We start from the raw sequence: 14,844 nt of genomic DNA on the forward strand, positions 1-14,844 counted from the left end.
CTTTATTATGCTGTGCGCAGTCAGGGATCCATGCTCGGCAGTAGTTCATCAGTCCCAAGAAGCTCTGCATCTGTTTCACAGTCAGAGGTCTTGAAAACCCAGTCACAAGCTGTACTCGGTCCTGTGACAAGGATGTCATCTGCGTATTGATGAATGCAGGTTGTTTCTGAAAGGTGTATATTAGCCAAAGTTCAGTGCACTACAGCGGAGAATACGGCTGGCGAGTCAACAAAGCCTTGAGGAAGACGTGTCCAGGTGAATTGACGTCTACTATAGGTAAAAGCGGAAAGCGGCTGCGTCTCTGAGGCCAAAGGGACACTGAAAAAAGCAGAACAAAGATCAATCACAGTAAAAAATCCGTGAGTCGCTGGTATAGAGTTAACAATGGTAGCTACATCGGGCACCAAAGGAGCTAACAGAATAACTCATTTATTAATCTCACGTAAATCTTGTGTTAGCCTTCAGCATTTTTTATCTTCCTTTAAGACGGGATTAATCGGTGTGTTACACGGTGAATGTGTCTCGATCGAAACACCTTGAGACAATAAATTGTCAATAACTTGAGCAATGCCAACATTCTTCTCTTTCGACAATGGATATTGTTTAACAAAAATCGGATGGTGTGTTTTCATGAGTGGATGATACGGTTTTACCTGGATGAAACCTGCCTCATCTTTGTGAGAGGCCCATAATTTAGGGTTAACTTCACCAAAATTTGGTTCATCAGGCACGACTTCTGTACTACCATGGAAGAAATCTTCCAGATGTGGCTGTGGCTCAGTTGAGAGCATGAGGACAGAAGGAAAAGACAGTGAGACATTGGTTTCAAAAAACAGAATTTACATTCGCATTTTGTGCATCATATCTCTTCCTAAAAGGTTTAAAGGCGAGTTTGGAATTATTGTAAAGCTATAATAAAAATTTGTACCAGTTGGTGTCACCACAGGCAAAAGGTGAGTTATAGGACATGAAATTGGAACCCCATCTATTCCCACGGAGCGAATACTTTTTCCTGAAATGGGACCAGAATATTCACCCCCAGCAATTGAAGAACATGTAGCGCCAGTATCAACAAGAAAACAATAGTCTTTATTGTCTATGCGCAACGTGATATTAGGCAGATATAAGTTGAAGGGTGATTACTGTAGGATAAAGTTATCATCGAAAAATCATGGAGTTCATCGCTCCGTAGGCTGCCCTATGCAGAGGTCCATTGATAAGGATATTGCTGCTGTGTGGGCCTCTGCACAACTGCATGCTGGTCTGCATTCTCTACTCGCTGAGTGGCTACGCCCCGTTTCTCATCTCCCATTCTCTTTCTACAAGTTCTAAACCAATGACCAAGCTTCCCACAATAATTGCACCTCCCCTTTTTCCTGAAACCTCCTCCTTGAGTTTTGTACTGTGGCTGGAATGCACCACTTCCTGTTGCATCAAAGAACATAGTGGGTTCAGACTTAACTGAACCAGAAGCGGACTGAAAACCTCCAGCAGCATCTAAATCTCTAATTCTAGCACAGAACTGATCTACCGACTTCTCGAGTAATCTGTCTGTCGTGATGCGAATCATTTGAGCCTGAGAAGCTTTCATGTTATTCAAACAAGTATTTATAAACAACACATTGTGTGTATCATCAGTTGGCAGTTTAGAATCATTCTCCCATGCTGCTTTAAAACGCACCACAAAGGCAGACGGCGTTTCTTTAAAACCCTGCCTAGTGTTAGCTGCATGTGAAATGTCACGCTTGGATGCTATTCTGTTATCCAGAAAATCCTTTAACTCATTATACGTTTGCAGTACATTGGCATCGTTTTCCCAAAAAATCTGGTGACGGTTCGCGGCCGTGCCCTCGCCTGTAATGGCATCATTACCTCGCGCAAGGGTCGGACATTTTTCTATGATCAACTCCTCTGTAACATCATCTCCCAATGTATGCAAAAGAATAGTTCTAAAATCAGGGCCCGTTAACTGTGCATACCGAGTGTGGCGTTTTAAGATCTGTAAATATTTTGTGGGGTTAGTCGGAATAGGAAGACTCCTACATATAGCATCAATATCACTAGCTTTCGCTGGTTTAACATGTACTTCATTTCGCTCTCGTACAAATGCAAAAGCGGGCTGTAAAGATGTATCTTTGTACCAGTACTTCTTCATATTTACCCATTTATCATAGGACTCACGCATATAAGTGTAGTCCCAATTCGGATCGCCCGATCCACCGTTCACCATACAACATGCATTTTCCATATCGCGGGTCTTGAATGACCCATGTCTAGGAAAATTATCTACCTGCGACATGCATTCACTCCATCCTGCCAAATGATCTAAATAAGGATTAGTCCAAAATCCAGCACAATTCCTATACACAAAAATCTTTGGGATTTTCTTCCGGCAGTAAGCGAGAAATGTTATGACCCATCTTCTTTACACAGAACAAAGAACAGACACACAACACTTAACACTCAGACAATACACACAACACATAATACACAGACAATACACACAACACATAATACACAGACAATACAGCTGCGCAGGCACCAGGGAGATCACAGTCTTCAAACAAAAAGGCAATCCAGTCTCTCCAATTGGACCACAAATTTTGTAAATTAGGAGAAAAAAAATAGACTTTAAAGCCAAAACAAGATTGAAGTCTTTTGAAAAATTTTAAGTCTTTTCAAAATGTCAGTTTTTCTTTAGTTCCTTTTCTCTTTTCTCTCACTTTTTTTTTTTTTTTTTTGTTTAAAACAATTAATTTTTCATTTATATCTAAAATTATCGTGGATTCTTTTGGATACTTCAGACAATATCAACTATATTAGACAGACCGTAAAAAAACGTCTTCTAATCTTGCATCTTACATCTAAGGTGAGGGGAAAAAAAAAAATTAATGATAATAATAATAATAATAAAATTGCGACGAAATCATCACACCAAAGAAAATTATCATTAATTAAACAATTAATGCATAACCAAGACACGAACACACATGCAGCCCTATTGGCTGGCAAACGGGACAATCCACGCAAACAAGGGAATACATTAAATTCTCCTTGATGCGTGATCTCCCTCTGGATATTTTCGGAAAGTATCTCGCTTCTGACACCAAAACTTTAGATTTTTATCATGCCCAAACGAAACTTGGAGAGATTTTCCATACGACCTGTGATGCTCCGTAGTGCCTTTCTGAATTCAGGGAAGGAGAAATACACAGCACACAGAGCAAAATGTTCCTCTTCAGTTTATTGCAGGTGGCAGACACGTATTTATACACACAGGATGATACAGTCCACGCACACACACACAAACACGCACACACAAAAGGCTGTCCTAAAGTTTTTTCCTGTTTAGACAAGAGGACATACCAGCCCGAGGTGTGTGAGCTCAGATAAGACACTCTGTTTACCTTACAGACTAACATCGTAAATATCCTATAGACACTGAACGGACAAAGGAATGTGTGTGAGATAGTGTGAAAACAGTTTTAACACTAACACACACACACACACACACACACACACACACACGATGATGATGATGACCGAATCTGTTTACAGATTCAAATTCTTCTGAATTACTGAACAGATCTGAGTGTCACGTGTCCCTTGAGTCAGCAGGGATTTTGAAATTCCACTAAAATCCTTAGAATTGACCGACTCCGTGGACTCCAGGATCTCACTCACTCACAAGTCCCTCAGATCTTACTGCTCCACTCAGCGCTCCACTATGAGCCCGACTTATACTGTACATAATTATTATAACAGAGAGGGAGGTTTATACATTTCACTTTTTTGCTCAGAAAAAATACACATTTCGCCTTAAATCCGTCCTTTAGGGCGACTGTGTCACTCACTACTAAATGAAGTATAAAGAGAAGGAACGAGACCACTTTATCTGAGGTTATTCAGAAGACTAACTATCCTGGTATAGTTTTTTTTTCCTCCAAACTCACTTTGAGTTGATGTGAAGTTCAATCAGCCAATCATCTTTCAGTATCTGGCTGAAACCCCAGTGTACACCTGATGGAACAGAAAATTCTGTAGGTGTTTGACATATGCTTAATAACAGGATCGAGCAATTACATAACGTAACTATACATTTAAAAAGTCTGAAAAATTAAACGTAATGGCAAAGTTCTTTGTTATAAATGGAATAAAATTCATGGCAGTGCTGTTATAGAATAATAACGACATGGTGTCACTGTCATTACACCGACTCGCATTTGATTATTTTTTACACAAAAGCACAGCATGGATTTTTTTCCTTTACATATTGGTAATTTTTGGAATGAACTTCCCCTAGATGTCCATACAGCGGAGTCCCTGATTATCTTTAAGCGACGACTGAAGACCTACCTCTTCCTGAAACACTTAAATTAGCACTTTCCAAGTTTGCTTTGTAAAATTCAAGAGTTATATTTATATTGAGTTTGTAATCTTCGCAGTGTAGATTTATTCATTACTAGAGATTTAAAGCACTTTTGTACGTCGCTCTGGATAAGGGCGTCTGCTAAATGCCACAAATGTAAATGTAATTTAAGGTTTATGATAGTTGGCCAAATTAGAATAATCAAAATCTTTTAAAATGAACAGAGAATCTATCTGATAAATCTGCCTCCAAATTAAATGCTGCATAATCAATCTTTTGACAATCAATTAATCTGAATGGTATTTTTTTTTGTTGTTTTTTGTTTTGCTAATTATAACTATATAAAACACTAGTCCAGGGTATTTCTGTATAAAAAATGCATAAGCCACATATTAATTTTGACAGTTTATAAAGCTTATAGTGCTGCTTGAGTTCATGAGGGATTTCTCCTTAAACAAATTCACTCATCCTGTTTCTTTGTGTAAACAAACAAAAAAAACAGCGTTTGAGTATGCAAGTTGAAGCAATTTGTGTAAATAAAATGTTTTATTGTTTTTTTAATGATGCTTGCAGATGGAAAGTTGACAACCATGCTTCAAAAAAAAATCAATATAAATTATAAAAACATTGTTTTGGCAATTAAAAAAAAAAAGAAATTCCCAGACATTGCGTTCAGTTGTGAAGATATAAACATCTAGAATATATAATTAATACAATTGTGTATAATAATTAAATTATATATACAAAATCATTCGCTGAAAACCACAACGGTGACTTTAAATATGATGCTCACGAGTCTCAACAGATCAGATCCAGTGCGACTTTCCCGAAGTTACAGTTTACACAATATCACTTCATTAAACTACACCATTTTCACACAATATGGATGAAAGCGTTTTTACTCACTGTGTGAAGTTTCTCTTTCATCCGTGACTTTGGACACACACTTTTTCCTGCTGCAGTTCACCCGATACTCTCCACCCTTTTCGCAAACAGCTGTGTTAGCGTCATACTATCATCTTGTTTTTGTGTGTGTAACATCAAATTTAATACTGTTTGGTGTGTTTGTTTGTTTAAACAGAAGAAGTCAAAGCCTCTAGAGGTGGAGGTTTGGAGCATGTGGAGGTGACCCTCAGCTCAGGATTAATCCAGACTCTTTATCTTGTGTTACACCAGCCAACTAATTAACTTTTTTTTTTATATTTATATACACAAACTTTGCTGTTTGCATCTATGTAATGTGTTCTGCTCTCAGCCAATCAAAACGCACTGTTTTATACTGACATTAATGATGACTGTTTTGTAATTTGACGTTTTCCCTTTTTTTTTTTTTTTTAAGAACTGCTGAAATAAAACGTTTTTAAACATGGACCGAGTATTCAGTCATGATTGTGTCCATTTAAGGCTCAAGAGGGTAAAAAAAAACGTAGTCATGTGGTATAAAAAATGATGTTTAAACTCATTATTTACTAAATAAAAAAAATGAGTAACGTATTTTTCAGACTATAAGCCGCTACTTTTTTCCGACGTTTTGAACCCCGCGGCTTAAACAACGACGCGGCTAATTTATGGATTTTTCCTGGCTTTTTCCCGGTTTCACAAACTTCAAGCCAAAAAACTGAACCCCATAACATTAGACCAATGAAATTGCCGAACGGAAACGAAAAAAAAAACACACTTCACCTGTGTTTTAAACTGCACGGCATCGGGAGAAAAACTTTCACCGGTGTTGATTTTTAAACGCACAACGATGCCAAAAGATAACCTCCTGAGAGAAATAGTTGTGAAAGGAAGGAGGAAGACGGTAAACAATGACTTTCTTGGTCGGCTACTGTTTAGATACAAGCCGTTGTAACGCGTTGAGTCTGGGTGAAGGGAGAGCTCGCTAACTCCAGTTACAACACAAATCATATAAGCACAGACAGGTTTCCAAAACTCGTGCTTTTTTATTTTTCTTGGCAACAGCATTACGGGTTAGTCAAAGAAACTTAGAAATGACCATCAGAAAATAATGAGCACATAATCCTCAGTCTCCACAGGCGCACACGCAGTAATACCGGGAGAATGCAGTGCAGGCAATTCCCAAAATACCGCTTTACCTTAAAAAGAGCCACAACATTTTTCACCCGTTACACCGTGTAACAGACCCTGTCTTTCATTAAAGCCTGTGTAAAGTTCATTAGTTTCAGTGTAGACCTGCGGCTTATACACAAGGTGCGGCTTATTTATGTTCAAAATAAAAATATTTGTAAAATTATACAAGGGTGCGCTTTATAGTCCGGAAATTACGGTAATTATATTTCAGAACTTCAAAGAAGTTTTTCGAAAAGATAAAGGTCATAAAGAAGGTCACTATGAATACAGTAATAAAATGTTTGAACTCTTTCAGAGGTGTGAAAGTTCCAAATAAAACCCAGCATAAATGTGATAATAATACGCCATAGAACTTGCAAAATCTCCCAGAGATTAAAAAATCTAAATGAAGTTTTCATAAATTGTGTTACTGTATATTTTGTTCAGCTCAAACAGGCTTCCACAAATGTAATACCTGCCATTCAGTGCTATTGATTTACACATCGTAATGTAAAAAGTACTTTATTTCTATAAATTCTGCCCACTATTGTACACATTGTCCAGTTCAATAGAAAAGAACAAAACAAGGCGTTATTTTGCTCATGTGAAAGATTCACTCATCTGTAGGGGCTGTTACTTCGTCAGTTTTTGTGCTTTTTTGTATGTTTACACATATGTATGACACTGTAGTTTCATATTTGCTCAAACAGATATAGATGATATGGACTTTTCCAGCCACATGAGGTTCTACATTTTTACATTTTTCCTTCACTTGAACTCCATGTTCTAGCATGATGATGCCCCAGTGCACAAAGCCATGAAGATATTCTTTACACGGGTCAAACCAATTAACCACCTTTGAGATAAATGTGAACGCTGACTGCACCCCAGCCCTCCTCACCTCACCTACATAAGTGCCTGACTTTACTAACACCCTTGTGTCTGAATGAATCTCCACAAACACACTCCAAAATCTTGTGGACATCTTTCCAGAAGAGTGGAAGCTATTTTAACAGCAAATGGGAATTAAATGTTGGATGAGATGCTCAAAAAGTCTACAAACTTAAAAAAAAAAATAGTCCACAAACTTTAGTGTGTGTTTATATACAGTAGATGTATATATGTGTACAGTGTATCTTTATGTCTAAGATTTTAGAAAAGATTGTCGCTGCCCAGTTATGTAACCACTTGCAGGAGAACAATATCTTTGAAGAGTTTCAGTCAGGTTTTAGGCCCCATCATAGCACAGAAACTGCTCTAGTTAAAATCACTAATGACCTGCTTTTAGCTTCAGACCAAGGCTACATCTCCCTATTAGTTTTACTAGATCTTAGTGCTGCGTTCGACACTATAGATCATGATCTTCTCCTCGATCGCTTACAGAATTACATCGGTATTCAGGGACAGGCATTAAGCTGGTTTAAATCCTACCTGTCCAATCGTTACCATTTCGTAGATTTAAATGGAGAGCTATCCAGGATAATGCTAGTAAATTATGGCGTGCCACAAGGGTCAGTTCTGGGACCCCTGCTTTTTACAATATACATGCTTCCATTAGGAAATATTATTAGAAGGCATGGAATTAGCTTCCATTGTTATGCTGATGATACCCAGCTATATATTTCATCCAAACCAGGCGATACAGCTCAATTAGCTCGCATAACTGAGCGTGTTGAAGAAATAAGAGATTGGATGACCCATAACTTTCTGCTATTAAATCCTGATAAAACGGAGATTTTGCTCATCGGCCCAAAAAATAGTACACAGAAGCTCCAGCATCTCAGCCTGCATTTAGACGGTTGTTCTGTAACTACTAGTTCAACGGTAAAAGACCTGGGAGTTATTTTAGACAGCAACTTATCTTTTAAAAATCACATCAATCAAGTTACAAAAACAGCCTTCTTTCACCTTAGAAATATTTCTAAGCTAAGAAATATGTTATCTATATCTGATGCAGAGAAGCTCGTCCATGCGTTTATGACCTCTAGAATAGACTACTGTAATGCATTACTAGGTGGATGTCCTGCATCATTAATAAACAAGCTTCAGTTAGTTCAGAATGCCGCAGCAAGAGTTCTTACTAGGTCAAGAAAATACGATCATATAACCCCAATCTTATCGTCCCTACATTGGCTTCCTATTAAGTTTCGAATAGACTACAAACTACTGCTACTCACTTATAAAGCACTAAATGGTTTGGCTCCCATGTATCTATCCAGTCTCTTAACACGCTACAATCCGTCACGCTCCCTGAGATCTCAAAACTCTGGGCTTCTAGTAGTTCCTAGAATAGCAAAGTCCACTAAAGGCGGTAGAGCATTTTCACATTTAGCTCCTAAACTCTGGAATAGTCTTCCTGACAGTGTTCGGGGTTCAGATACACTCTCCCAGTTTAAGTGTAGATTAAAAACATATCTTTTTAGCAAAGCCTACACATAACACACATCACGCACATCACATCACAACCTTGTGCTCCAGAACATCTGATCACATGCACATTATCAACTTGTGCTGTTAATATCATGAACAGCAGCTACGCTAATTCCTCTCCACTGCTTCTCTTTCTCTCCCCATCCCGAGGCTTCCTGAGGTTTGGCCAGCTCCAGTCACGTCCCACCTCGTGAAGATTATGGACCTATGGATGATCATGGAGAAGTAGATGCCGAGTGTTTAAAGGCCCTGGCATGGAGAAGCTGATGCTGGATCTATGATGATCACAAATTGTTCTGTATTGTTGAAAGATTTATGACCAAACTTTTGATGTCACCCATATGAGGATGGGTTCCCCTTTGAGTCTGGTTCCTCTCAAGGTTTCTTCCTCATATCATCTAAGGGAGTTTTTCCTTGCCACTGTCGCCACGGCTGCTCATCAGGGACAAACGCACACCATTCACCTTCACTGTTGTTTTCTGTAAAGCTGCTTTGAGACAATGTCTGTTGTGAAAAGCGCTATACAAATAAACTTGACTTGACTTGACTTGACAGTCAACCCCCGATAATTCGCGGGTCGGAACTTGCGGCTCGGAAAATTTGGTTTTCCTCTGGAACCTAACTTAACAGCAAGTTGCAGATCCGCAGTGGGCCTTAAATGTTCAGGAACGTTAGGAATAACATTTTAAACTGTTTTCACTAACAAATTTCATTAAATCTTTTAAAACACATTATTGTATTAAACTGAAAATGTGTAGAGGAATTCACTGAGGTACCATAGGGGCTGTGGGGGTGCGTCCAAAATTTGAGGAGTTCTGGGGGACTGCTGTATAAGAATGTGTATATATAAAATCGTATTCTTTTATTTAAAACTGCAGTGGATTTCGCATCTTTTTGACTCGTTGTGATTGAGACTGATTCATGACCTTTCTTCAAAACAACCAAAGAGACCTTCTACACAATAACACTGGATTAAATGTAATTACACTGAATGAAAGAACAAATAAATAATCTCTAGAATACATACATTTAAAACAAGTGTCCAATTTTAAACCGAGCAAAATACAACAAAGCTTAGAATCAAAATCCGATGTACTGTATATACTGCAACAGGAACAGAATGATACACATTATCGATCAATGTGGCAAATTATGTGCAAACAAGCAAATTATAAATCACAGATGGATTTAGCTGCACTGCATCACCTACTCAGCTCTGCTGCATGGTGTCTACATGCATTATAACCCTGTCAATACAACCAGACAGGTTGGGCGTACAATGCATTGCAAAAGTATTCAAACCCTTAAATATTTCCACATTGTGTCACGTTATAACCACAAACGTAAATGTGGAAGGAAAAATATATATGCTGTTAATTTATTTTACAAATAAAAATCTGAAAAGTGTGGAGCAAACCTATCACTGCACATCAGTCTAAACACGCCATCCCACTGTGAAACATGGTGGTGGCAGCATCATGCTGTGGGGATGCTTTTCTTCAGCAGGGACAGAAATGTTGGTCAGAGTTAAAGGGAAGATGGATGTTGCTAAATACAGGAAAATCCTGAAAGAAAACATATTGGAGGCTACAAATGACTTAAGACTGGTGCAGAGGTTCACCTTCCAGCAGAACAACAACCCTAAACACAGCCAGAGCTACAAATGGAATGGTTGAGATCAAAGCATATTCATGTGTTAGAATGGCCCAGTCAAACTCTAGACCTAAATCCTATTAGAATCTTCAGCAAGACTTAAAAATAGCTGTTCACAGACGTTCTCCGTCCAATTTGATTCAACTAGAGCTGTTTTGCAAAGAAGAATGGCCAAAAGTACCAAACCAAAGTTTGTAGAGACAAACCAAAAAAAAAAAAAGACTTGCAGCTGTAATTGCAGCGAAAGGCGGTTCGACAAATTATTGACTCAAGGGGGCTGAATACATCTGCATGCCACACTTTTCAGATTTTTATTTATAAAAATTCTTTAACACCATGTATCACTTTCCTTCACAATTATGCGATACTTTGTGTTGGTCCATTACATAAAATCCCAAAAACTACATTTAAGTTTGTGGTTATAACGTGACAAAATGTGGAAATATTCAAGGGGTATGAATACTTTTTCAATACTATATATATATATATGTTAATGCTGTTTTTTGGAGAAAAAGGGGGACCAACACAATATTAGGCAGGTGGTCATAATGTTATGCCTGATCAGTGTATGTGCTTATTTATTTATTAGGGCCGTCAAAATTAACGGGTTTAAAAAAAAAAAAAAGCCTTTGCAAAAATGTTAACATTAAAAAATCTTTAACTGGAGTTTATTTTCGTGAATAAATGTTAAATAAATAAAAAAAATTTTTGATTTCGCCTTTTTTTTAATTATTATTATTTTAAATGAAAATGGTCAAACAGAAATGCATTAATCGCATGTTAAAAACGTTTGTGCCGTTAAAATAATTTAAGTTTGTTAATAACGTTAATATATATATATATATATATATATATATATATATATATATATATATAAATATATTTATTAGGTCTGTGTGTGTGTGTGGGTGTGTGTGTATGTATGTGTGTTTGTGTATATATATATATATATATATATATATATATATATATATATATATATATATATACATATATATATATATATATATATATATATATATATATATATATATATATATATATATATATATACACACACACACACACATACATACACACACACACACACACACACGTTCACAAACTAATGTTGGACTTCTGACCAGAAAGTCATGAATTAAAATCTATAGTTCTATAAATGAGGCCAAATAATATATAAATAAATAAATACATAAATAAAAGATGTGCATGAACACAAGCAAAATAAAAAAATCATAATAACCGCACACATATATAAAGTCAATTTAATCCCTCAGGGCTGCTCCTGGCTCTGGTTTTGGAGCGTGTGCTGACCTCGGATGAGTAGCGCGTTGCTGACGTTGCCACGTGCGGCCGAAACGGCGGGTCTCGCGTGCTGTTCTTTCTTTTTTTCTCCTCTTCTTCTTCTTCTTCTTCCTCCTCCGCCTCATTTTCATCCTCTCCATAAACGCTCCTCTCTCTCTGGTGTTTCTCGCAGTGATCCCCGAAGGCGTCCATGTCTGTGAAAACGACGTTACAGACTCTGCAGTGAAAGACACACACCGTGTCCTCAGTGTCTCCGAGAAGACCAGAGCTGCTAAGGAAAGCACCACAACACACGCTGCACGTGTGTGTGAGGGAATCATGTGACTCCCGGTGAATTTTCTCATGCTGTCTGAGCTCTGAAATGGTCCTGAAGCTTTTGTGGCATGTGGCGCAGGCGTGTCGGCCTTCTCCCGCCTCCACGGCCTGGTGAGAGAGGAGGTGAGCGGCGGTGCGAAACGCCTCGCTGCACTTGTCACATTTGTACGGCCGCTCACCCGTGTGTTTTCTCACGTGTACGATGAGGCCGGACTTCTGCGTGAACTTTTTGCCGCACACGCCGCACTTGAACGGCTTCTCGCCCGTGTGGAGCCGCCGATGGGTCTCCAGGTGCGACCCGCGTCCGAAACACCTGCCGCAATCCGGACACTTGAAGGGCTTCTCACCCACGTGGACGGCCATGTGGCGCACCAGCTGAGACGGCCGAGTGAACGCCTTGGCGCACGTGTGCTTCCTGCATCTGTACCTGCTGCGTTCGTGCTTCCTGTCACTGCCACGTGTGCACACGTGGAGAGCCAGATGGGACGGCGTGACAAACGTCTTGCTGCAAGACGGGCACGTGCATGATTTATCTGCTTCTCTTTTACAGAAGCGTCTTTCGAAAGGCATGGCGGGGTCAGAGGTCAGACTCGCGACGTGCCCTGGCGTCTCACACGCCTCGGATAAAGGAGGTGTCTCACATTCCTGTGCGTCCTCTTGCTTAATACTTCCATCAGAGTGATGCGTCACAACACCTGAGCTCTCACTTGTCATCTCAGTCAATTTATTTCTTTTTACAGCTGCATGACGTAATCAGGATGTTTTCGATGTTTTGGGTTGAATTAACCGAGGCATGAGGACATTTAAGTCCAACTCTATTAGTGATCACGAGCTCCACAGACCTCACAGATGTCCAGGTGGTGAATCAGAATCCTAAATGTGTCCAGGTGAAGCTGAAAGGAATAAATCACACAGCTGTAAAAGATGCAGGTTTCAGATCACAGCTGTGAAAATGCCCTCTGTGATATTGGGTCTGAAATAAATCAGATTGAATTCTGAACAAGCCGACTCACACACGCACGCGCGGGCACACACACATACGCGCGCGCGCGCACGCGCACGCACGCACGCAGCATCACTCACTGGCTGCGGTCTGGGCTGTGTCCCAAATCAACCTCCAATTCTTTATATTACCAGGCTGCAGCAACGAAAACGAAAGTAATGCCCCGAGTCCACTTCTTCTGTGGTTATGAGACCTCACACACAGCTCAGGAGGATTCTACCGCCCCCTCCTGGACTGCTGTACATTTAACACAGGAGGAGGAAAGGGAGGGTGCTGCTGCCTCTGCTGATGCTGAAGATGACGATGCTGATAGTGGTGCTGCTGCTAATGATGATGATGATGATGATGATGATGATGATGATGATGATGACTTTGACTAAATAGATTTTCATCCCAGAGGCAAATTTAAAAACAGTATACAGTTATAGAAAATAAATGGTTTATAATCACACTACTCAGTGTTGAGGGTGATGATGGGTTCCTATCAAGGGTTTTATTTCTTTCCATCATCTCAAGGAGTTTTTTCCCTCACCACAATCACCTCACTTATTAGACAGATTTTAAATAACAATATATATATATATATATATATATATATTGAAGGGCTTCTTATATATATATATATATATATATATATATATATATATATATATATATATATATATATATATATATATATATATATATATATATATATATATATAAAATATCAAAGTTTCAGTCAAAGCTTCGGACACACCCACTCTTTTAGTGTTTGTATTATTTTCAACATTGTACGTTAGTACTGAAGACATGCAAACACCTTTCATGGTGCCTGTTTCATCGCAGCATTTGATGGTTTTGGAAAATGCACTTAGGGATAAATGTATTGAGATTTTTTTAATTGGCTTGCCTTAATTTGTGATAATGGACTGTCTTTTCTTAACTGAGTGTCATAATATGGATTTGTACCGAAGACTTATAGGGCTATTGACTCTGTACTCATTCTTTTCTCTACACAAGACAACCGATGGTCTAAAGCACATTTAGAAGGCAAGAAATGTCACAAATGAACTCTGTGAGTTAAAAAAACTTCAAAGTGTCAAAGTGGAGCTACTTTGGAGAATCTAAAATAGAAAACATTCTGGGTCGTTTACCGTGTTTTTATTTGCTTATATAATCCATACGCGTTCTTTCATCATTTGAATGTCTTTAGAATGAATGTACAATGTTTAAAAAATTATATAAATAAATAAAAAGATATATTATCTCTATCATTTTCTATTACTTTTTTTTCTTTATGATCTATAACTTGGTCTATAATAATGATCACTGCATGAACAAAGAGATACACTATTACTATAGTTATTGTTATTAGTAATAGTTCCATGCAGGCTATATATATTTCTCTGCCTAAAAATAATTGTATTGTTAAAAGGAATGTATTCACAAAGAGCAATAATGATAACAAAATAGAACGTTTGCGCCAATTTAAATCGCACTAGAATTATAATTACAATATATTACATATTTCTTATGATAATGTGGGCGTATTGTACCAGAGCCTTCAGCTCTCCCAGAGTAAATATTCCCATTAATAACGGTGATTCAGCATTGGATCTGACTTTCGATTCTCTCTGATCTGATCTGATGGATCTTTCGTTGCGTGGAAAGTGAAACTCAGAGACGTATTAAAGCCAAACGGAGCTCAGAAGGA

General features: G+C 38.4%; 2 protein-coding genes across 3 annotated transcripts in view; one reads left to right on the forward strand and one right to left on the reverse strand.

Moving 5' to 3' along the window:
- The window catches only part of LOC310723321 (uncharacterized protein), a 487,719-nt gene that overhangs the window by 385,331 nt on the left and 87,544 nt on the right, over positions 1-14,844 (forward strand). The gene's annotated exons all lie outside the window — the stretch shown is intronic.
- Positions 11,594-13,347, reverse strand: LOC310724131 (uncharacterized protein). The gene is made up of 2 exons (XM_083537859.1): positions 13,229-13,347; positions 11,594-13,118 (listed from the first exon to the last, which is right to left on the reverse strand). Exon 2 carries the CDS (start codon positions 12,857-12,859, stop codon positions 11,786-11,788), a length of 1,074 nt encoding a protein of 357 aa, XP_083393985.1. The 5' UTR covers positions 12,860-13,118; positions 13,229-13,347; the 3' UTR covers positions 11,594-11,785.

This window comes from Silurus aristotelis, assembly GCF_946808225.1.
Source record: "Silurus aristotelis genome assembly, chromosome: 3".
Classification (NCBI taxonomy): Eukaryota; Metazoa; Chordata; class Actinopteri; order Siluriformes; family Siluridae; genus Silurus; species Silurus aristotelis.

Bases quoted from the DNA above. Each gene is read 5' to 3' on its own strand.
- LOC310724131 (XM_083537859.1), bottom strand. From the start codon at position 12,859: ATGACAAGTGAGAGCTCAGGTGTTGTGACGCATCACTCTGATGGAAGT.